Source organism: Procambarus clarkii, chromosome 10, assembly GCF_040958095.1.
Source record: "Procambarus clarkii isolate CNS0578487 chromosome 10, FALCON_Pclarkii_2.0, whole genome shotgun sequence".
NCBI classification, from domain to species: Eukaryota; Metazoa; Arthropoda; class Malacostraca; order Decapoda; family Cambaridae; genus Procambarus; species Procambarus clarkii.
This window is the reverse complement of record NC_091159.1, coordinates 41,823,179-41,848,543: the sequence shown is the minus strand read 5'-3', so window position 1 is coordinate 41,848,543 and position 25,365 is coordinate 41,823,179. Positions and strand designations below refer to the sequence as shown.

Sequence of the window (25,365 nt, the reverse complement as noted above, 5' to 3'; positions counted from 1 at the left end):
TGGTTAACATGATTTAATAAGGATAATACTTGTAATAATACAAACTATAATTTAAAATCTTTATTACTGATTTTTTTTATTAAGAAGTGTAGGTATACACAGCAATGTGCTGCTACCCTATTCTATATGGAATATTACAGTGTAGATAAAAAACTAGCTACAAGTTTATCTAATACTCCCATCTCACAGGATGGATAGGCATACATGGAATCAAGGGAGAAAATACCAGCCTCAACACAAAAAACAAATCAACTCTGACTAAACATCAACTTCACAATTTTCACAAGAAGTAAGCACTGAATCATGGAAACATCATAATTACTCTAATCAGTTTCTACAAGACTCCTCTCAAACAATGTATTTTTTAATATGCTTAGGTATACACAGCAATGTGCTGCTTCCCTATTCTGTATGAAGGACCACACAGTGTAGATCAACAACCAGCTACAAGCTCATCCAACATCCTCACCTCACAGGATGGCCAGTCATACATGGAATCAGGAGAGAACAAAATACTTAAGACTGATCTATAGCCTCCACTGGCAAAATCTGGGTGCAGCACAAGAATATCTTCCAATATTCCTGAGTATGAAGTAATTACAGAGCTCAAAGTACCTCATACCATTTGATATGAAGTCACTGATAACAGGGCAATCACAGATATAGTGTTGGAGAGTATGTTCTCTCCAACACTATATCACTACATCACTAAGTAGGACTGAAAACAGATGTTTTTTCCACCAAGAGGGTTATAAACCCATGGAACCGCCTACCCGCTGAAGCCGTAAATGCCAAATTCCAGCAAAAAAATATCATTGAGACAATTGGTGGGCCCTTTAACAAGCTGCCGGTTTTCTGTTCTCGTCGAGGCCGCTAGATAGATAGTGGCCCTTGGGTAAAATCAGTAAATATATACAATAATTGTCAGCGCATCTTCCGAGCAACAAGGACAGCTAGACTTGGAACTAGACTTCCAGTATCTCTTGGAATTACGTAGGTAAACAACAAATGAAACATATTTGTTTACTACAATGTCGGTGCTGGCTGTAAAAGTTGAAAAAACATAGTTTTACTTCTAAATACACTAATTTTATAAGAAAATTCGACATAAATAGAGCGCAGATGAGCTGCGATAAGGCAGCGTCGTGATTGGCTAAATCTTCAAGATGAAGAATGTTGCCTGCTCTCTGATTGGTCAAACGAAACACAGTAGTGACCTCTGTCGGCATGCAGGTGAACCAGACCCAAAACCCAAATATCTTCGTAAGTTTACCTACCTGAATTGCACCTAAGCATCTTCTTAGGGAATACTTAGGAACCTTCGTAGGAAACCTACTTGCAAAGAAATACATGGAGCGTCGTGAATCTAGTCCAGGCTCCCGCACAGACCCCCAAGCAACCACCGGGTGACCCGGGAGCTCCCCAAAAACGGGCACATGTGGGACCACAGCCGCAGAAGAAACTCCAGAGGAAGAGACAAGGAAGCGGTCCGAGAGTCCCACACAAGGCCCAGCCAGGTCCGAACCTGGGAGGGAACCAGATAGGCCTGCCTCCAGTTCACCAAGAACCCGAACCCAGCGAGCTGAGAAAGAACCAGATCTCTGGCGAGCAGACAAGCGGACTGACTGGGAGCCCAAACCAGCCAGTCGTCGAGGTAGGCCGACACCCGAACCCCTAACAGACGCAGACGTGTCACCATGATCCGCATAAGGCGCGTGAAAACGTGAGGTGCTAGGTTCAACCCGAACGGGAGACAACGAAAGCGGTAAGCACAAACCCCCACAACAAAACCAACCAGTCCCTGAACCCCAGATGAATCAGGACGTGCCAATAAGCAGCCCGTCCTCCAAAAATGGGGTGGTAAATGTAAGAAGACAAATAAGTGCAATTATGTACTATTCATAGCAGTTAGGAATTGTACTTATTTTCACTTAGTATTAAATCGTACTGTCAAATATATTGTGAATATTTGAGTTTCCCTGAAAAACTGAATAGAAAACCACAACCTCACCTAACCGTCTTAGTTTTGAAGATAATAATTTTATTGCTTCTTAATTACAATTAGTACTTAACCTATAGCTATATTGATATTACAGTTTTATAAAACTAATAAAACAAAACTAAAATATATCAATAAATTGTAAAGAAACTCAGGATATTTTAAAATTTTGTATAAAATCTACATTGTTTAATAAACCTGAAAAAAAAATTCCTAATATTTAAAACTTGTATATGACAAGTTGATTTAGAAAACTTCATCCTAAAATTCTGAGTGTCTTAACAGAAAAACGGTGAGAGTTAAATCGGGGAAGGGAGTTGGGTAAATGTAACAGCCCCATAAGTTTAATTATGCACTGTTTATGACAGTAAGAAAGTGTACTTATTACACTTAGTATTAAATCGTACTGTCAATTTGGAGGATGGGTTGCAATAAGCGCCCCGGAGGTCCAGGGACACCATCCAAGCGCCCGGCTCCAACAGAAGCCGAACCTGGGACAGCGTGGTCATCCGAAAGGAGGGGCAATGAACCCAGGGGTTCAGACGGGACAAGTCCAGAATGAACTGCAGGTCCACGCAGTCCCGTTTTGGGACTGGAAACAGACGAGAAACCCATTCGAGAAACGTTGTTTCGACCACGCCCCAAGCAAACCCACTCCAAGATGACCTGACAGAGTGCAGGGGAAGAAGCCTGCCCCGCCAGCCCGAACCCCCTCCTCCGCAGGGGGAGGGGCCACACAATGCCACTGGAGGCCGTGCGAAACGACCCGAAACACCCACAAATCATGGGACCAGGTATGAGCGAACAGTGCAAGACTCCCCCCCCATCGCCCCATTAATGGGGCGAACCGCGAAAAGGCCAGTGCCCCTTACGAGACCCAGAACCTCACACAGAGCAAACACTGTGCCGACCAGACGAAGGCTGGTCTGCAGGAGGAGCCGAACCCGAACCTGACACCAAAGTGGCCTACCACGTCGAGAGGAACCCCGAGCCTTGGCACAACCCTTCCGGAAAGGTCCACCATGGGACCCCCAGAGAACCATCAAGTCCGACATAGGACGGCAAGAAGCTGAAGCAGCCTGAATATACTGCGCAACAGTGGAAACCTCAAACAAGAGAGGGCAACAAGGGGAAGACATTCTAAGACCCAAGGCCCAAGCAGATTCCACAAAGGAGGCAAGCACAGTCTGCCGACACGCGAGCCAGGAGGCATAAAACAGAGCCACCGCATCCTTAAAGATCGGTGCGAAAAGCTGGAGCAAGGCAGCCGACGAGCGAACCGCAGAGGCTAAGGCGCCAGACCCAGATCAGCCCCACGCACCCCCACATCCTCTGTGAGCCAGTTGGAAAACAGCTCCAGGAGGGAAAAGAAGTGCAAGGCCGCAACCAAAAGGCCCTGAGCGCGCAAGTCCTCTGCCACCTGCACCGCCGAAAGGGAGGGAACCTGCACACGGAGCAGAACGACACCAACATCGCGAGGAAGGGCAGGAGCAAACAAGCATGCATTGAGGTGCTCAAGGTCTCCCCCAAGGAAAACCTGAAGCACCGTCGAAGCCTCCTACCACTCAAGCGTGCGGTAACGGCAGAAGGAGTGCCAAGCCTCCAAGGTAAAGACAGGAGAGTCCGACAGCCAGGACAACACTGGAACCTCGTAACGGAACCAGAAATGGAACGAATTCCAAAATTTGAAAGCCGAGGGATCCATTAGCGAGGCATAATCTGGGTCACGCAGGAGGTTTGTCGCAAGGGCCGCCCGCACCGCAGCAGGTTGGATGCGATAAGCCGAAAATCTCCGGAAAGACGGAACCGAAGTGCCCGGGAAAACACAGAACTGAACCAGGGAAGGGGCAGACGCCAAATCCAACTTGTACGCAGAGGGGGGAAAAGAAAACCCCACTCCTTGTAACAATAAGCCCCGCTCAGAGGGCAGAAAAACCCAGGCGGGGTTCAAGGCCCCGCTGAACCCCGGGGGCCCCTCCCCAGCCCCAGGTTCCTCCTCCACAGGACCCGGGGCTGAGTCCTCCACCCAAGCACCGACCCCAATAAACAAGGCCGGCGCAGCCATAGAAGCCGGATAGAATGACGCTCACTGGTCATACCCAGAGGCTTCGGCCGGGGGAGGAGACTCGAATGCCTCCGTCGCCACACAGGAAGGGGCATTCCCCGAGACTGGCTGAGTCTCAAGACCAACGAACCCTTGTCCCGACTCCGAAACCCTCAGACGTTTCGGGGCCGGAAGCAGGGGAGGGGGGACCAGAACGAACAACAGGAGGGGAAGGACCAGGAGGTGCAGACTGAACCAGGGTTGAAGTGACCCTCACCCCAAAGTCCGGGTCCCTATAAGCAAAACGGGGTAGCCGCGGGGCATCCGGGTGAGCAACCAACCTAGCGCGTTGCAACAAACAAAACCTAGAATGCAACGCCTGCGCAGCCTGTACCCGAAGATGATGATCCACAGATTGGGTAAATTGAGTCACCAGCAAGTAATAATACTCACAGGACTCAGGGTCAAAAGTGTCACCGACCCAACAGGCTGCATGACGGAGGCAAAAACTATGAGGGTCGCCCTGAGACAAGGGGACCGAACAACCCTCAAACTCGCACAAAGCGAGGGGGGACCCTCGGGTCACATCCATCGGACCCACGCGTCCCCTAGGAAATTCCCAGGGTCCCGAGCGTTTACTTGAAGAGGAATCGCGCTCAGGTCATCCCAGGCAGGGTACTGCTAATCGGCGCCCAAATCTACCAAACAAACTGCCTAAAGCTGAACCCCAGGGACGTGTACACTCACAGGGACCAAGCAGGGGGCACCACCAAGTATCAGGGTGAGGCCAAACATTAGTGGCAAATAGGGCAGAACCCCCACCAAGGCAAAAACAAAAAGAAAAACAAAACCCTGCAAGAGGACAACGTACCCCAAGGAACAGAGCCGGCCGCTGTGATTGGTGATAACTAGCTGCACAGCACCCTGCACCCCTTACCAGTGTGAAAACTGCCTCTTACCCTAAGGTAAACTAGGGAGAAAAAACACCGAAGTACCCAAAGGGCAGCCGAGAAACCGAGCAGGTAAACGGACACACAGTGGCAGACCTTGAGGAACTTGTGGAAGGTAACCCCAAGCTCCAAGGGCAGTACTTACAAGGCACCTAGGGAAGGGAACCCTAGGCGCATGCAGCCCGAGTACTGAGGAATAACTCCTGGCTCTCGCACCCCTGGAGTACAACAGCCACACACAAGGCACAGCGCCGCAAAAATACTGGAGCCAGAGCACACAACTGAGCCGATAGCATCAGCCTCAAGAACTGGGGTGTGGATCGCCGGTGCGGTAGGTCTGAGGCTACCGCTTCCCCCCTCCCGGGGAGGGGTGGGCTGCGCAGACATCGGCGTGACGACGGGTGACGTCATACTAGTTTGCTCGTTTTTGTTTGGGGAGTTCTATCCACTCGTTCGTCTTTTGGTTGCAATTTTCACCAGAATAGGGGTTTGTTTTGGGACTCCTACCTTTCTAGGTGCCTAACCTGGTCGATGGCAGACATAGAATGCTTCCAATTACACGGGGGTTTCTATTGGCCATTGCTACCCTTGCCTCTCTAGAGGGGGCCAGGTTCTGGCTCGTGGTCCATGGCAGGCCCATAAGAACTCCATGCACATGACTGATGCCATAAAGTCTGACATTAGCATATCAGCCTAGTAAGCTCCTGGGAGCCATAGGGGCTCTCCCCAGAAATAAATACATGAAGATAATTGAACAAGGGAGATGGCTCTACTTTTGTGCTTACGAGTTTATTGACTTTTTATGTGACGATATAACTTATGACAATTTTATGTATTGGCATTTGCCTGTTGAGGCAGATAACGTGATGTAGCAAAACGCTCCCTCCATTGTTGTTGTCCCTCAATCAACAAGCCTCAAAACGGTTTTTTCAAGTTAAAAGTGGTTTGCAAACACTGACATTTGCAAATACGGTTGATAACTTTTATAAGACAGAATAATCAAGCAATTATTAACCCTTAAACTGCGCATGGCGTATATATATGCCATGAGTAACATGTCCCACTGTGCGCATGGCGTATATATTCGCCATAGGGTGCCAGGCATGATTTAAATGGCCCGCGGCTACATGGGGTTCACATCAGCTTCCTCAGGGCTCTTGTAAACAGATGATATATTTAAAAAAAATCATGGGCAATATTCTCCAGTGTGAGAGCTATAGTACTGTTGGAGCAACCAAGGTTGGTTCACGAAGCATGAGCTAACAGCGTTGCTGTTCAGTTTGTGACCACAGCATCACCTAAAAATGTCAAAATAATTATGTAACTGCTATTATTTAGCGATGACTATTATAAATAACCCCTGTGATAAAAATGACCAGGATTATTGTGATAATTAGAGCTGTTTGGGAGTAGTAATGCTGTGGGAGGGTCGTTTACTGTGTGGTCACCTGTTATTGTCTGCATTCACCATACCAGCTCAGTGGTTCTCTATGGTGAACACAAATGTAGATACTACACACATTATATATAAGAGCAAAAAGATTATGTTGGGAGGAGCCATTTGGGTGACGGAGGTGGTGTTGTCTGCATGACTTGTCTAGCTGTGAAGAGGGTGGCCACTACGCACCCTACAAGCTAAGATGTACAGTTACGGTGCACACAATATGTAGATACTTATATATAATGTGTGTGTATATAGTGTAATAACACCCCAAACTGTATTGTTGGGGGAGAAATTTAGTGCGCCTGACCTTGAAAGAGTGAGGGAGGCAGCCGCCAGCTACGTATGTAGCGATGTCTCTTAGTGCCTGAACTAACTATATCAGCTTAGTTGTACAGTTGTGAACAAAACAGGTAGATACTTATTTTTATATATATATATATATATATATATATATATATATATATATATATATATATATATATATATATATATATATATATATATATATATATATATATATATATATATATATATATATATATATATATATATATAAATAATGCATGTTTATAGTGTAATAACTGCATAACTATTTGTTTATTGTTTTATGAACGTAATAATTGAACCACTAAAATAAACACGAGTATAGCGATGATTCACACGTTTTATTATATAAATCTATCTCACTACACACTATTGAATAATATTACTGCAAAAAACTAAGAAAAAATCAATGAGAGACATTGAAATAATTAGGTAATAATATCTTTGTGACAACTCCCACCAGACAGCTCGGGTGACGCTGACCGCCTCTGACAACTGCTCTGTCAACGCCCACATTTTGCCAGACTTCTTCGGCCTATTGCACCCAAAATATGTCACCTACGATTTTTTTTTTTTTTTCCGTGCTCAGGGAACACAAATTAACATTTTTCAGAAGACTAAAAAAATATAAGAATTTGTTTTTTCTTGTGCACAGGGGGTGTAAATATCCTCAGGACCCCTTAGCAGCTTTAAGGGTTAAATAAGCAATACAATACATGCATGAATATTATTTCCTCACGGTAGGGAAAAGCATGTGTGTGCACAGAAGGCATCATCACTTCCTCAAAAATATCAAGATATGTCAGCATTGAAACATCCCCAAATATCAGTAAATTCTCCGACGCCATATAAACGAATCCACCTCCATACATTGCACAATATACTGTACGAGCTATTCATCTTGGGAAATGATCATCACAATATTCATCTAGGGGAGTTGACAAATGACAAAGACTTACCTGTTCAGCAAGTTCCCTGATAAGAAGAATAGATATAAAAGTCTTTCCAGACCCTGTACCAAGAACAAGAATGGAATTCTGCTTCTTAGCAAGCTTAAACAGCTCCACCTGGTACGATCTGGCAGAAAACTCCGAGCCATCTCTCTGTAAAAAGATGCAGTATTAGGTCATTATAATGCAAAACATACAAGAGAAATAAAAAAAAAGCATTAATTCTACTACTTTCACTGCACATAACTTCATGAGATAAACTTAAAAAAATAATTTTTGTTAGTATAATACACCTAAACTTTCCCTCAGTAAGGAATATTTTTATTAATTTTATTTTGAAGCAACAATCATATTATACATCCAGCAATTATGCCCAGGGTTCCCATCTGACCACTTTTAAGGATCTGTCAACTCTGTGTCAACACACAGAAGCATAGGCTAGTCCCAGAACAAAAAGGCACGAGTTACAAGGAAAGGCTGCGTGAACTGCACCTAATATCGCTAGAAGGTAGAAGAGCTCGGGAAGACATGATCACCACATACAAAATTCTCGGGGGAATTGACGGGATAGACAAGGATGGATTATTTAAGATGGGTTATACACACACAAAGGGAGACAGGTGGTAGCCAAGTACCCAAAATGAGCCACAGAGACATTAGAAAGAATGTTTTCAGTGACAGTAGTTAGTAAATGGAATGAACTAGGAGGTGATGTGGTGGAGGCTGACTCCATACACAGTTTCAAATGTAAATATGATAGAGCTCGAGAAGCTCAGGAATCTGTACACCAGTAGATTGACGATTGAGAGGCGGGACCAAAGAGCTGAAGCTCATCCCACCGCAAGCACAACTAGGCGAGTATACACACACACAAAAACTAAAAAGATAAACTTTTTAACATGGGTGGTACGCAAGCAATAGGACACAGGTGGAGACTGAGTACCCAAATGAGCCATAGGGACGTTAGAACTTTTTCAGTGTCAGAGTAGTTAATAGATGGAATGCATTAGGCAGTGAGGTGGTGGAGGCTGACTCCATACACAGTTTAAAATGTAGATACAATAGAGCCCAGTAGGCTCAGGAATCTGTACATCAGTTGATTGACAGTTGAAAAGTGGGACCTAAGAGCCAGAGGTCAACTCATGCAAACACAACCAGGCGAGTACACACACACACACACAGTGTGTGTGTGTGTGTTCTCACATGGTTCTAGTGTATGAACGGAACACACAGTTCTCACATAGCCAAGGCTAGCCTGCGGACAACGAGGTGCCTCTAAGCGATGGACCGAGTCTTCCGTCACAGAAGTCTTGTTTATTTCACGACTTTTGTTAGGCCAAAACTAGAATATGCAGTGGTTGTGTTGTGCCCATATCTTAAGAAGCACATCAACAAACTGGAAAAGGTGCAAACATGCTACTAAGTGGCTCCCAGAACTGAAGGGCAAGAGCTATGAGGAGAGGTTAGACATTAAATATAACAAAACTAGATGACAGAAGAAAAAAAGGTGATATGATCACTACGTACAAAATAGCAACAGGAAGTGACAAAATTGATAGGGAAGATTTCCCGAGACATGGAACTTCAAGAACAAGAGGTCATAGATTTAAACTAACTAAACAAAGATGCCGAAGAAATATAAGAAAATTCACTTTCACAGAGTGGTAGACGGTAGGAACAAGTTAAGTGAGAAGGTGGTGGAGGCCAAAACCGACAATAATTTCAAAGCGTTATATGACAAAGAATGCTGGGTAGACGGAACACCACGCTGGACGTGTGATCCTGTGGTCACCGGGTTTGATTCCCGGCACCGGCAAGAAACAATGGGCAGTTTCTTTCACCCTGATGTGCCTGTTACCTAGCAGTAACTAGGTACCCGGGAGTTAGTCAGCTGTTACGGGCTGCTGCCTGGGGGTGTGTGTGGTGTGGGAAAAAAAAGTAGTAGTAGTTAGTAACGGTTGATTGACAGTCGAGAGGCAGGCCGAAAGAGCAGAGCTCAACCCTCGCAAGCACAACTAGGTGAATACACTGTGTGGGAGAGAGAGTGAGCATCACACTGAGGAGTCACACTGCTGCAGGCTCCAGGATAATTCAAATTTTCTAAGTGTTGGGAGTAGTAAGGGTTGCAAGTGGTGTCCCAGAATACACAAAGGTGTAGGGAATTTGAAAAGAAACTAAGAGATAAGAAATAAGTGTCTGTGAATGAAAAATCTTGGCTAGAAAAGTTGATCTTTCAAAACAGCAGAATGTCAACAAAGATGGCCACCACCACAGGGAAGGACAGCACCCCAACAAAGGAATGTTTTGCAGGTTTCTCACAACAAGATGTAATGAAAGGTGGTTTTCTTGGCAGGTTAGTGATTATTAAGGACATGCTAAAGAATTTAAGAAAATGTAATTAAATTAGAACAAGAAAATGGAGGTCTCAAGATTGAGTTTTGTAATTTAAAAGGAAGTATTTTCCAGCAAGATAAGGAAATTACCAGCTTGACTTACAAGATAAGGATGCAGGAGGCACACATCAAGGAACTAGTAATGGATAATGAGGCATGGAAAGTGATGAGTATGGAATTTAAAAAAAAATAAACAAGAAGAAGACTCGTAAGGTGAATAACTACACGGGACTCTGAGGGCTAACATGGAGTTAGGCAAGGAGATGCAACGAGAAACTTTATTGGCAACTCAAATAGAGGAGGCTAATAAAGAACTAAAAAAGTATAAAGAAGAAATAAAAGAGACGTATGCACAAGTTGTAAAAAGAGAGAGAGACGATTAAGGAAGTGTGTTTGTTAGTTGAAACCAGAAATGAAAAACAAGAAGTGAATCTTAGGCAAGCAATTACGAAAGAACTGGTTACCAACAGTAAACTGGTACAAAACACTGTAGACAAAATTAAATCCATAATAATTTTTGGATGTTTAGAGAAGGAAATTTCCTCTAGGGTGGACAGAGCAGCAGCAGAGATGAAAATCATAGAAAAAATAGTAGGATTAGGAGAAGGCCTAAATTCAAAGGAGCATGTCAGTGATTTTAGGAGGATAGGAAAATATGAGGAAGACAATAACCGCCCCTTAAGGGTGACGTTTAATGGAGTAAAGTATATGACAGAAGTGCTTCGGAATGCCAGAAAATTGCAATGTGACGAAAATGGCAAACCTTGGTCAATAAGTCAAGACCTCTCAAAGGAGGACAGAGAAAAGCTGAAAATGAACCTCATTGAAGTGAAAAGTCTAAATGGGGACGGAAATTAAGAAGAAAGGAATTAACAAATCCACAAGGGCCGTGACGAGGATTCAAACCTGCATCCGAGAGCATCCCAGATGCTGCCTTAATCGACGAGCTACGACATGGTCAAAAGGAGTTGAAACCGAAGTTCTACTGAACTTACTGGATCCTGCGGCAGTTGTGGATTTGTTCATTTGATGCATCACGCAATTGTGATTTCTGTGTATAAGAAAGGAATTCTTTTTTTCTACAAAGTGTCAGGGACTGGAAAGCTAGTGAAATGGTACATAAAGACAAAGCAATAAAATCTTTAAAGGAAGGGGGTGTAAAGAACAAAGAGAAGGTGAACATGTTCCTGAAAATAGTATATACACCAACATAGATGGAGTGAGATCGAAAATATTAAGAGTTGAAAGATATAATTCAGATCAAAGTCCAAGATATTGTCGCATTAAGAGATGAAACTTGAAGAAAATATTTGAAATGAGGTCGTATTCCCAAGGGGTTACTCAGTTTGGAGACGTGACAGGAAAACTAGGAAGGGGGGGGGGGGGAGGAGTGGCTGTGCTGGTGAAAGAATACTTGAGGGTAAGCGCGTTATTAACTGAAAACCCAGAGATATTGACATAATGACACTGCAGATCTAGAATCAAGATGATAAACTGATAAAGAACATCCAGGAAGAACTGGATGACAAACGAGAGGGCCCCATAATGGTCATGAGAAAGATTATGGTAAGAGCTGACAAAGATAAATCCCAATTGTTGGTACTGGGGGACTTCAACTTTAAGGCAATAGACTGGAAGGCCCACAAGGCTAGAACAAAGGACACTTGGACAGGCAGATTTGTAAACCTCCTCTTGGAGATATTCATGTATCAACAAGTCAAACCGGCCACAAGAATGAGGATAGGGAATGTTCCGTCAATACTGGATCAAATATTCACCAGGAGAGAAGAAGAGGTATTTGACATCCAGTACCTTCCTTCGTTGGGAAAGAGTGATCATGTCCTCTTGGACATTAAATACTCTTTGCGATATAATCTAGTAGAGAATGGGGGACATTGCAACAGTTGTTTCACTTGATTTCAAGAGAGGATGCTATGGGGAACTTAGAAATTTTTTTCATGGGTATAATTGGACAGACTTGTTGCTAGGCAAGGAAGTAAATGAGATGTATGCCATATTTTGCAAAATATACGATGAAGGCACACTAACAATCACACCAAAACCATAGAGATGCAGACCTAGGAAACTGGGTTGGTTCAACAGAAATTGCGAGAGGGCCAGAGATCAAAAGACACAAGCATGGAATCATTATAGGAAGAGAGACCAAACCCCCAAACATACCAGCGATACAAAGATGCGGGAAACAACTACACATCAGTAAGGAAAGAGGCAGAGAGGAACTTTGAGAACGGTATAGCAGACAAATGTAAATCGGATCCAGGTCTTTTCTATAAATTCGTTAAAAGCAAGCTGCAGGTAAAGGATAATATTCAGATGTTGAAAATGGAAGACAGATACATAGAAAATGAAAAGGAAATGTGTGAAACATTAAATGAAAAGTTCCAAAGTGTGTTATAACAAAATGAAATCTTCAGGGAACCAGACACAATAAGAATTTCAGAGAACAACATAGAGCACATAGAGGTGTCTAGAGACAAAGTTTAACAAATGCTCTTGGAGCTAAGTAAGAACAAAGCAGTTGGCCCAGGTGGAATTTCACCATGGGTTCTGAGAGAATGTGCAGCTGAGCTCGGCATACCACTTCAGCTGAATTTTCAGACATCCCTGTGTACAGGAGATGTGCGGAAAAAGGCTAACATAGTTCCAATCTACAAAAGTGGCAGCAGGGAAGACCCCCCCCTCAATTAAAAACCTGTATCATTGACAAATGTAATAGTCAAAATATTGGAAAAAATAATAAAAATTAAATGGGTAGAACATCTGGAGAGAAATTATATAATATCAGACAGACAGTATAGGTTTCGATCTGGAAGATCCTGTGTAACGAATTTAAGGTTTCAATGATTGAGCCACAGAGATTTTACAAGAAAGAGATGGTTGGGTTGACTGCATCTATCTGGACCTAAAAAAGGCTTTTGACAGAGTTCCACATAAGGGGTTGTTCTGGAAACTGGAACATATTGGAGGGGTGACAGGTAAGCTTCTAACATGGATGAAAAATTTCTTGACTGACAGAAAAATGAGGGCCATAATCAGAGGCAATGTATCGGATTGGAGGAATGTCAAAAGTGGGTTCACACTTGTGACAGTGCAAGAACTGAACCCACAGGGTTCAGTTCTTGCACCGGTAATGTTCATTGTCTACATAAACGATCTACCAGATGGAATACAGAATTATATGAACATGTTTGCTGATGATGATAAGATAATAGGGAAAATAAGAAACCTAGATGATTGTCATGCCCTAGAAGAAGACCTGGACAAAGTAAGTAGTATATGGAACACCACTTGGCAACTGGAATTTAATATAAATAAATGCCATGTTATGGAATGTGGAATTAGAGAACATAGACCCCACACAACCTATAATTTATGTGAGAAATCTTTAAAGAATTCTGACAAAGAAAGGGATCTAGGGGTGGTTCTAGATAGAAAACTGTCACCTGAGGACCACATTAAGAACATTGTGCAAGGAGCCTATGAGCCTATACTACACTTTCTAACTTCAGAATTGCTCTTAAATACATGGATGGCGAAATACTAAAGAAATTGTTTACGACTTTTGTTAGACCAAAGCTGGAATATGCAGAGGTTGTATGGTGCCCATATCTTAAGAAGCTTATCAACAAACTGAAAAGGGTGCAAAAACATGCCACTAAGTGGCTCCCAGAACTGAAGGACAAGAGCTATGAGGAGAGGTTAGAGGCATTAAATATCTCAAAACTAGAAGATAGGAGAAAAAGAGAGGCGATATGATCACTACGTACAAAATAGTAACAGGAATCGATAAAATTGATAGGGCAGAATTCCCGAGACCTGGAACTTCTAGAACAAGAGGTCACAGATTTAAATTAAAGATGCTGAAGAAATATAAGAAAATTCACTTTTGCAAAGAGTGGTAGATGGTTTGAACAAGTTAGGTGGGGAGGTGGTGGAGTCCAAAACCATCAGTAATTTGAAAGCGTTATATGACAAGAGTGCTGGAAAGACAGGACACGAGTGTAGCTCTCATCCTGTAACTACACATAGGTAATTACACTTGGGTAATTACATACACCCATTACACAGATTACAGCCAGAAAGGGACTCGTCGTCGCTGTGACACAGCTTGAGAACTCCAGGATCTTTGCATCATATCTGGGTGATAGTGCTGGGGAGGGCTATGCAAGTGGTGTTCTCGATACCATCAATATACCGAGATCATCGATAAAAGGTGGACAGTGGCGACCGATTTGAAAATATTTTATAAATCTGGAAAAAAAATACTTGTCCCAGGGTCTCTGAATCAATTCCGACAAAATAAAAACAAAGATGGAGGATGGGGCAGGACTGGATGGGACACGGTCGTCAGTGAAGACAGCAGAAGAGGCAGACTTCAAAGGTTTTACTCAGAAACAAATATGGGAAACTGGTCTTCTCGGTAGGTTAGAGATAATTAAGGATATGCTAAAGAAGAGTGAAAACCCTTGAGAAGTTGACATAAGGGCATTGCAGGTCTAGTCAGGATGATAAAACTGATAATTGAAACTGCCTACACCCCACCAGCAAGCAACACATTGACAAAGGAAAAACTGGATGACAAACTAGAGGGCCTCATAATGGTCATGAGAGAGATATAGTAAAAGCAGATAAAGATAAATTACAATTGTTGGTACTGGGGGACTTCAATTTTAAAGCAAAAAACTGGGAGGCCTACGAAGCAAGAACGGAGGACATCTGGACAGGCAGATTAGTAAACCTCATTCTGGAGCCATTCATGTATCAACACATCATGCAGGCCACAAGAATGAGGGAAGGGGATGTTCCGTCAGTACTGAATCTAATATTCACCGGGAAAGAAGAAGAGGTATTTAACATCCAGTACTTCCCTCCCTTGGGAAAGTGATCATGTCTTGTTGGACATTAAATATGCTCTGAGATATAATCTATAAGAAAATGGGGACACTGAAACAGTTGTTTAACTCGATTTCAAGAGAGGACACTATAGGGAACTTAGAAATTTTTTAACAAGTTTAATTGGACAGACTTGTTGCCAGACAAGGAAGTAAATGAGATGTATGCCAAATTTTGCAAAATACGTACAGTGGTACCTCGGAATGCGAGTGTCCCTGTATGCGAGTTTTTCGGAAGACGAGCAGGATTTACTCCAAAAATATGTCTCGGAAGGCGAGGGTTACCTCGGGACGCGAGTTTGTTGATACGTGTACAGGCCGACTGGCGCGTGGTGGCATGGCGATCGCGCCTCAGTTTACCAGTGTCTCGTGTCCAGTGATTATCCCACCTGAATTCTTCACAAGGATTTACAGTTTTTTATCGGTTTTTGGCCATTTTAATATAAAAGTTGTCATTATATATCTTGCCATGGGTCTCAAGAAAGCCATTGGTAAGGTTCAACCTAAGAAAATAGCTGTGAGTAGAGGCAGTAGAGGATGTTCCTTCTTGATTAAGAAAATGTGTGAAGTATGGGAAGAACTGCAAAGTTTTGATGAAAAAACTCACCCAGATAAAGCTGTAGCAGGCCGTTGCATTGACCTTTTAAATGATAATGTGATTTCTTACTACAGACAAGTGCTAAAATGTAGGGAAAAACAAGTGTCATTAGACAAATTCTTAGTAAAACAAGCAAGTCCTAGTGGTATGCAGGCAAAATGTGCCAGAGTGTGCATACCAGTGAAGTCCTCACTGCCTGATGTGATAATGGAAGGGGACTCCCCTTCCAAACAGTAACTCCTCTCTTCCTCCCTCCTCCTCACCATCTTCCATACGCCTACAGCATTCAACAGCAAGGTAAGTAATAACTTGAACATAGTTTTGTAGGTTTATTTAGATGAATTAGGTATAAAAATTTAGTTTGATGTGGGGTTTTTGGGGTAGTCAGGAACGGATTAATTCATTTCCCTTTATTTCTTATGGGGAAATTAGCTTCGGAATGCGAGTTTTCGGAATACGAGGCGTCTCCAGGAACCAATTAAACTCTTAAACTGAGGTATGCCTGTATATGATAAAGGCACACAAACATTCATACCAAAACAGAGATGCAGAACAAGAAAACAGGATTGGTTCAACACAAATTGTGAGAGGGTCAGAGATGAAAAGACAAAAAAAAATGCCTAAATATAGGAAGAGACCTAACCCACAAACATCCCAGCACTACAAACAAGCAAGAAACAATTACACAACAGTGAGGAGAAAGGCAGAAAGGAACTTTGAAACAGTAGGTAGGAAAGGAAGAGCCTGAACCAAGGCTGAAGCGACCAACGCTTCCCAAAACAGTCCCTAAAACCCATGTGGGGCAGCTCCAGGGCTTCCAAACAGGCAACCAGCCTAGCCCGCTAAAGCATAGAGAAACATTTATGCAGCATGGCAGCTGCCTGACCAAGCAGAATATCAGACAAGGGATGAGTGAACTGGAGCACAAGCAGGGAGCAAGTCCCGCAAGACTCTGGGTCGTAGATGTTCCCGACCCAACAGGGAGCATGGCGGAGGCAGAATGAATGATCGTCACCCTGAGGCAGAGGTGACGAACAACCCTCAAATTTGCACAAGGCGAGAGTGGGCTCGGAAGAAGTATCCAAGGGTACGACCGAGCCCACCGGGGTTTTCTAAGGCCCATATGGTGAATGAGTCCTTACAGGAACAGGAAGCCTACATTTCTCTGGATTATCAGTAACTAACCCTCACTCCCACCCCATTAATTTAAGTTACCATATCTTGCAGATCATCAGTACAACTTACCCTCTCTCCTGGGCTGTCAGGTGCATCAGTGACTTGAGGGTTGTTGTATGGACAGGAAGTACTAATTGCAGAATCATCTGTAGGAGAAAAAAATGTAGTACACAGCACCACTTGGTTTCCGAACCCCTTGGGGACGAGACCCATCGGTTAACATGTAAATTCGTAAATGAGAAATAGAGGAAAAAAATAAACTAGAAATGTAAAAAACAAGCGTTGATTGTAATGAAACGCCATTTTCTGGGTGAGACCCAGAGGCTTCCCGGAGCTTATCCGGCTGATATGCTAATGTCAGACTTTGGCATCAGTCATGTGTATAGAGTTCTAGGGCCTACCGGGGACCACGGCCAGAACCTGGCCCCCTCAAGAGAGTCAAGGGGAGCAATGGCCTATAGAAACCCACGTGTGGTAGGAAGCATTCTATGTCTGCCATCGACCGGGTCAAGCATCCAGAAAGGTAAGCATTCCAAAACAAACCCCTATTCTGGTGAAAATTGCTACCTAAAGCCGAACTAGTGGATAGAACTCTTCAACAGAAAACAAGGAAACTAGTATGACGTCATACGTCACCGCGCCGCTGTTTGCGCAGCGGCGCCGTGACCAGACCTCCCACGCCGGCTATCCACCTATCAGTTCTGAGGCTGGATGTCAAAACACGCGAAAAACCGCCGACCGGAGGGAGGGAGGGTTGCCGGGGAGCCTCCGGGTCTCACCCAGAAAATGGCGTTTCATTACATTCAACGCTGGTTTTCTGGGGGAGCCCTGTCGGCTCCCCGGAGCTAATTACCCACAGAGGAAGGTCAAAGGGACAGAACCGGGAGGCGGACACCACGCACCCTGTTCAACCCTGAAAGATCAAGGATGCACCAGAGCTCTGCCAAGTTCTGTTTTGGACTATGAAGAGACGAGACACCCACAAAACGGACACGGTCGTCGTGACTATGCCGGAAGCAACTCACTCCAAAATGACCACGAAGATCACCAACACCTCCAATTCTGGGTCCCTAAAAACAGTTCGGGGCAGCTCTGGGGCATTCAACCAGGCACACAGCCTAGACCACTGCAGACCAGAAAACTGAAACCATAAAGCAGTAGCTGCTTGATATGCACTAGCAGCATCAGGAGGGTCAGAAAGTAGTTACATGGGGAAAGCATACCCCACAAGATACAGGGCCGAAAGTGTCCTTAACCCAATAAGAAGCATGGCGGAGGCAGGAGTGATTGTCACCCAGTGGCATGGACAATGAATAATCCTCAAATTTGCACAAGGCGAGAGCAGGTTCAGAGGGGATATTGATTAATCACATTGAACCCACAGGGAATTTCCAGAGCCCCGTAGGGTAAACCAAGCAGGACACCCAGACACTGGGTATGCTATGCTGGACCTAAAAGAAATAATATATATATATTATATAATATAATATAATATATATATATATATATTTATATATATATATATATATATATATATATATATATATATATATATATATATATATATATATATATATATATATATATATATATGAATGAAAACTCACACCCCAGAAGTGACTCGAACCCATACTCCCAGAAGCAACGCAACTGGTAACTACAGGGCGCCTTAATCCGCTTGACCATCACGGCCGTCAAAAGGAAGTGATAGCCGAGGCTATTTGAGCCACTTCCCCGACGGCAACTCGGATGGTAATCTTGGGCATAGCATTTCACCAAATCACCTCATTCTTTGGGGCACACGTGAGGAACACAAATGCGAACAAGCCTGAATGGTCCCCAGGACTATATGCGAATGAAAACTCACACCCCAGAAGTGACTCGAACCCATACTCCCAGAAGCAACGCAACTGGTAACTACAGGGCGCCTTAATCCGCTTGACCATCACGGCCGTCAAAAGGAAGTGATAGCCGAGGCTATTTGAGCCACTTCCCCGACGGCAACTCGGATGGTAATCTTGGGCATAGCATTTCACCAAATCACCTCATTCTTTGGGGCACACGTGAGGAACACAAATGCGAACAAGCCTGAATGGTCCCCAGGACTATATGCGAATGAAAACTCACACCCCAGAAGTGACTCGAACCCATACTCCCAGAAGCAACGCAACTGGTAACTACAGGGCGCCTTAATCCGCTTGACCATCACGGCCGTCAAAAGGAAGTGATAGCCGAGGCTATTTGAGCCACTTCCCCGACGGCAACTCGGATGGTAATCTTGGGCATAGCATTTCACCAAATCACCTCATTCTTTGGGGCACACGTGAGGAACACAAATGCGAACAAGCCTGAATGGTCCCCAGGACTATATGCGAATGAAAACTCACACCCCAGAAGTGACTCGAACCCATACTCCCAGAAGCAACGCAACTGGTAACTACAGGGCGCCTTAATCCGCTTGACCATCACGGCCGTCAAAAGGAAGTGATAGCCGAGGCTATTTGAGCCACTTCCCCGACGGCAACTCGGATGGTAATCTTGGGCATAGCATTTCACCAAATCACCTCATTCTTTGGGGCACACGTGAGGAACACAAATGCGAACAAGCCTGAATGGTCCCCAGGACTATACGCGAATGAAAACTCACACCCCAGAAGTGACTCGAACCCATACTCCCAGAAGCAACGCAACTGGTAACTACAGGGCGCCTTAATCCTCACGTGTTCCTCACGTGTGCCCCAAAGAATGAGGTGATTTGGTGAAATGCTATGCCCAAGATTACCATCCGAGTTGCCGTCGGGGAAGTGGCTCAAATAGCCTCGGCTATCACTTCCTTTTGACGGCCGTGATGGTCAAGCGGATTAAGGCGCCCTGTAGTTACCAGTTGCGTTGCTTCTGGGAGTATGGGTTCGAGTCACTTCTGGGGTGTGAGTTTTCATTCGCATATAGTCCTGGGGACCATTCAGGCTTGTTCGCATTTGTGTTCCTCACGTGTGCCCCAAAGAATGAGGTGATTTGGTGAAATGCTATGCCCAAGATTACCATCCGAGTTGCCGTCGGGGAAGTGGCTCAAATAGCCTCGGCTATCACTTCCTTTTGACGGCCGTGATGGTCAAGCGGATTAAGGCGCCCTGTAGTTACCAGTTGCGTTGCTTCTGGGAGTATGGGTTCGAGTCACTTCTGGGGTGTGAGTTTTCATTCGCATATAGTCCTGGGGACCATTCAGGCTTGTTCGCATTTGTGTTCCTCACGTGTGCCCCAAAGAATGAGGTGATTTGGTGAAATGCTATGCCCAAGATTACCATCCGAGTTGCCGTCGGGGAAGTGGCTCAAATAGCCTCGGCTATCACTTCCTTTTGACGGCCGTGATGGTCAAGCGGATTAAGGCGCCCTGTAGTTACCAGTTGCGTTGCTTCTGGGAGTATGGGTTCGAGTCACTTCTGGGGTGTGAGTTTTCATTCGCATATAGTCCTGGGGACCATTCAGGCTTGTTCGCATTTGTGTTCCTCACGTGTGCCCCAAAGAATGAGGTGATTTGGTGAAATGCTATGCCCAAGATTACCATCCGAGTTGCCGTCGGGGAAGTGGCTCAAATAGCCTCGGCTATCACTTCCTTTTGACGGCCGTGATGGTCAAGCGGATTAAGGCGCCCTGTAGTTACCAGTTGCGTTGCTTCTGGGAATATGGGTTCGAGTCACTTCTGGGGTGTGAGTTTTCATTCGCATATAGTCCTGGGGACCATTCAGGCTTGTTCGCATTTGTGTTCCTCACGTGTGCCCCAAAGAATGAGGTGATTTGGTGAAATGCTATGCCCAAGATTACCATCCGAGTTGCCGTCGGGGAAGTGGCTCAAATAGCCTCGGCTATCACTTCCTTTTGACGGCCGTGATGGTCAAGCGGATTAAGGCGCCCTGTAGTTACCAGTTGCGTTGCTTCTGGGAGTATGGGTTCGAGTCACTTCTGGGGTGTGAGTTTTCATTCGCATATAGTCCTGGGGACCATTCAGGCTTGTTCGCATATATATATATATATATATATTTATATATATATATTTATATATATATATTTATATATATATTTATATATATATATTATATATATATATTTATATATATATATTTATATATATATATTTATATATATATATTTATATATATATATTTATATATATATATTTATATATATATATGTCGTACCTAGTAGCCAGAATGCACTTCTCAGCCTACTATGCAAGGCCCAATGTGCCTAATAAGCCAAGTTTTCATGAATTAATTGTTTTTCGACTACCTAACCTACCTAACCTAACCGAACCTAACTTTTTCGGCTACCTAACCTAACCTAACCTATAAAGATAGGTTAGGTTAGGTTGGGTTGGTTAGGTTCGGTCATATATCTACGTTAATTTTAACTCCAATAAAAAAAAATTGACCTCAAACATAATGAAATGGCTAGCTTTATCATTTCATAAGAAAAAAAATAGAGAAAATATATTAATTCAGGAAAACTTGGCTTATTAGGCAAATCGGGCCTTGCATAGTAGGCTGAGAAGTGAGTTCTGGCTACTAGGTACGACATATATTTATATATATATATTTATATATGTCGTACCTAATAGCCAGAACGCACTTCTCAGCCAACTATGCATGGCCCGATTTGCCTAATAAGCCAAGTTTTCCTGAATTAATATATTTTTTCTAATTTTTTTCTTATGAAATGATAAAGCTACCCATTTCATTATGTATGAGGCCAATTTTTTTTATTGGAGTTAAAATTAACGTAGATATATGACCGAACCTAACCAACCCTACCTAACCTAACCTAACCTATCTCTATCGGTTAGGTTAGGTTAGGTAGCAGAAAAAGTTAGGTTAGGTTAGGTTAGGTAGGTTAGGTCGTCGAAAAAACATTAATTCATGAAAACTTGACTTATTAGGCAAATCGGGCCATGCATAGTTGGCTGAGAAGTGCGTTCTGGCTATTAGGTACGACATATATATATATATTTATATATATATATATATATTTATATATATATATATATATTTATATATATATTTATATATATATATATATTTATATATATATATATATATATTTATATATATATATTATATATATATATATATATATATATATATATATATATATATATATATATATATATATATATATATATATATTTATATATATATATATATATTTATATATATATATATATATATATTTATATATATATATATATATATATATATATATTTATATATATATATATATATATTTATATATATATATATATATATTTATATATATATATATATATATATATATATATATATATATATATATATATATATATATATATATATATATATACTGCACTGCTACAGCTTTGTTCCGATCGGCTCGGAGACCCTCGGTTCGTGGGGAAAATGTGCATTGAAGTTCCTGAAGGAATTGGGGGACAAATTGATCAGCGCTACAAAAGACCAGAGAGCAAAAAGTTTCTTGTTCCAGCGCCTCAGTGTTGCGATTCAGAGAGGAAATGCCTGTTGCGTCTTGGGCACTAGTCCAACTTCAGAGGAATTCGAAGAAGTGTTTGACTTGCAACAATGATCGAACCCGTCTGTGACATTCATCAATGTTTCCCATTGTTGTGTTCTTCAAGAGATCCATAACCTTTAAGCACCTTTTTGCATTATTATTTTTGTATCAACCCATGTATATCTTGTAACCATCAAATGCATAATAAAGCACAAAAATATTCAAGGAAGGGGGTGGTAGGAGAAAAGCACACAGAAACTGTATTGGAGGGGATCTAAACATTCCCTCTAATGCGTTATGCGTGGTTTCCTCCGAGGCTATGGGTCCCCCTTCTTCCAGCTAGAGGTGGTACTCCCTTCTATATATATATATATATATATATATATATATATATATATATTTATATATATATATATATTTATATATATATATATATTTATATATATATATATATATATTTATATATATATATATATATTTATATATATATATATTTATATATATATATATATATATATATTTATATATATATATATATATTTATATATATATATATATATATTTATATATATATATATATATATATTTATATATATATATATATATTTATATATATATATATATTTATATATATATATATATTTATATATATATATATATTTATATATATATATATTTATATATATATATATTTATATATATATATATTTATATATATATATATATATTTATATATATATATATTTATATATATATATTTATATATATATATTTATATATATATATTTATATATATATATTTATATATATATATTTATATATATATATTTATATATGCAATTGACGATCACAAAACACTGATCATTTTATGCGGAAAATCCACAGAGAAATATGAAATGAGGTGAACGTTTCGGCTTTGTTAAAGCCTTTGTCAACACCAGACTGACTAAGGAGAAGGGAGAAGGGGAGGATATATAGGCCGACACCTGACCAACCCATCCCTAGGGTTGGTCAGGTGTAATTAACCAAAAAAGGTATAGCTTAGCTTAGAATGGTCAAAGAGGATTAAGCGGTCAGAGAATAAGGATGAAAGATTAAAGAAAAGCCTCATGAACACACAATATATGAATATACAATTATAATGAGACATTGTAAGCCTCTCTATCAGAGTTGTTTCTTAAACTGTTGTGCAATATTATAACTTAAAAATGGATCAAGTTTGTACATTCCAGTACTAACATTAAGAAGATTTGGACACTGACTGATTAGAGCAGACTCAATCAAATTCCGTTCCACGAAATCCCCACAATTGGTAATGCTTTTTGCCCCATTCCAGTTAATATTGTGATCGCATAAACTCGTATGTAGATACAATGCATTAGACGTTTGGGCAGTTCTAATACTATAAGCATGTTGTGACAACCGCAATTGTAAGGACTTTCCTGTTTGTCCAAGGTACACAGAATCACAATCATTGCAGGGAATCGAATACACACAACCTCCTGTATCAGGGGAGTTTTTTATTAAATTGGATTTGATCGTACTATTAGTAAACACCAAATTTATATTAAGTTTCTTAAAAATCAGAGACAATTTTTCAAGTCCACTCGCATAAGGTACCACCAATGAGTTAATAATTTTTGGTTTCGCCTTAGGGACGTGATTATAATATGTACGCTTGGCTTGTACAAACGAGAAATCCAAAAACCTCTTAGGATATTGTAAACTCTTCCCAATTTCATATATTTTAGCAATCTCTTCATCAAAAAACTCAGGGCTGCAAATCCTCAAAGCTCGTAGAAACATTCCTGAAAATACTGCCTGTTTAACTTTACTATGATGATTCGAATAAAAATGAACATACGACCCCACGTTGGTAGGTTTCCTATACACATTAAATTTGAACTTTCTAGTGACTCTATGAATCATAATGTCCAAAAACGGAAGAGTACCATTTTCCTCAGTTTCACAAGTGAATTTTATTGAAGGTACCAAAGAATTGAGTTCATTAAGAAAAACTATCTGGTCTTTGTTGCACGGCCATAAGCACAAAATATCATCAACATACCTAAACCAAACTACATTAGCCGGGATAATCCTGGATAAGATTTTTGTTTCAAAGAATTCCATATACAAATTGCTTAAAACTGGGGACAGGGGATTGCCCATCGCCATACCAAATGTTTGTTTGAAAAATTTTCCATTAAAACTAAAATAATTGTCTTTTATACACAATTTAATAAGTTCCAATACTTTATTGGTCTGCAAGCTCAAATTATATTTAGGCAGTTCCTCACGTAGAAATTCTAACAGATCATCAACAGGAACTTTAGTGAATAAAGAGGTCACATCGAAACTTATAAGTTTAAAATCAAAATTTAAATTCAGTGTGGATAGCTTATTAACTAAGTCCACATTGTAACAGGAACTTTAGTGAATAAAGAGGTCACATCGAAACTTATAAGTTTAAAATCAAAATTTAAATTCAGTGTGGATAGCTTATTAACTAAGTCCACATTGTTTGTCAAGTGTGAGTTGGAAATAGTACCAACTATAGGGGACAAAACTTTGACTAACCACTTGAGAGTTTATAAGCCGCCGAACCAACTGAACTAATAATCGGCCTTGCCGGATTATATGGCTTATGAGTTTTTATAAGACCATACATGTAAGGAAGAGAGGGGGATCGACTTGTTAGCCTAGATATCAACTCTTTATCGCCTTTACACACAGTTTTAAGAGTTTTGTTAAAATGTGCAATCACTTTTTCAGTAGGATCTCTGTTAACCAATAGATAAGTATCCCTGTCTTCCAAGAGTAACTCCATTTTTCGGACATAGTCATCTTTATTCATAATAACTACTGCATTTGACTTATCAGCCTTGGTAATATGTAATGAACTATCTTTTTTGAGATTTTTGAACGCATGAACAAATCGACTTGGACAATTAGGAACAGAATTGTTAAGTAAAAGTATATATATATAAATATATATTTATATATATATATATTCTAAGCTAAGCTATACCTTTT

At 41.5% G+C, this 25,365-nt stretch overlaps 1 protein-coding gene across 2 annotated transcripts in view; it reads right to left on the bottom strand.

The window, feature by feature from the left end:
* LOC123773731 (endoribonuclease Dicer) overlaps positions 1-25,365 on the bottom strand; it is a 143,958-nt gene that overhangs the window by 63,908 nt on the left and 54,685 nt on the right. For both annotated transcript variants that reach the window (XM_069321918.1, XM_069321917.1), the window contains exons 4-5: positions 16,861-16,937; positions 7,721-7,864 (exon numbers count right to left, since the gene is read on the bottom strand). In XM_069321918.1, coding sequence (XP_069178019.1) covers positions 7,721-7,864; positions 16,861-16,937 — 221 coding nt within the window. The remainder of the gene's footprint in view (positions 1-7,720; positions 7,865-16,860; positions 16,938-25,365) is intronic.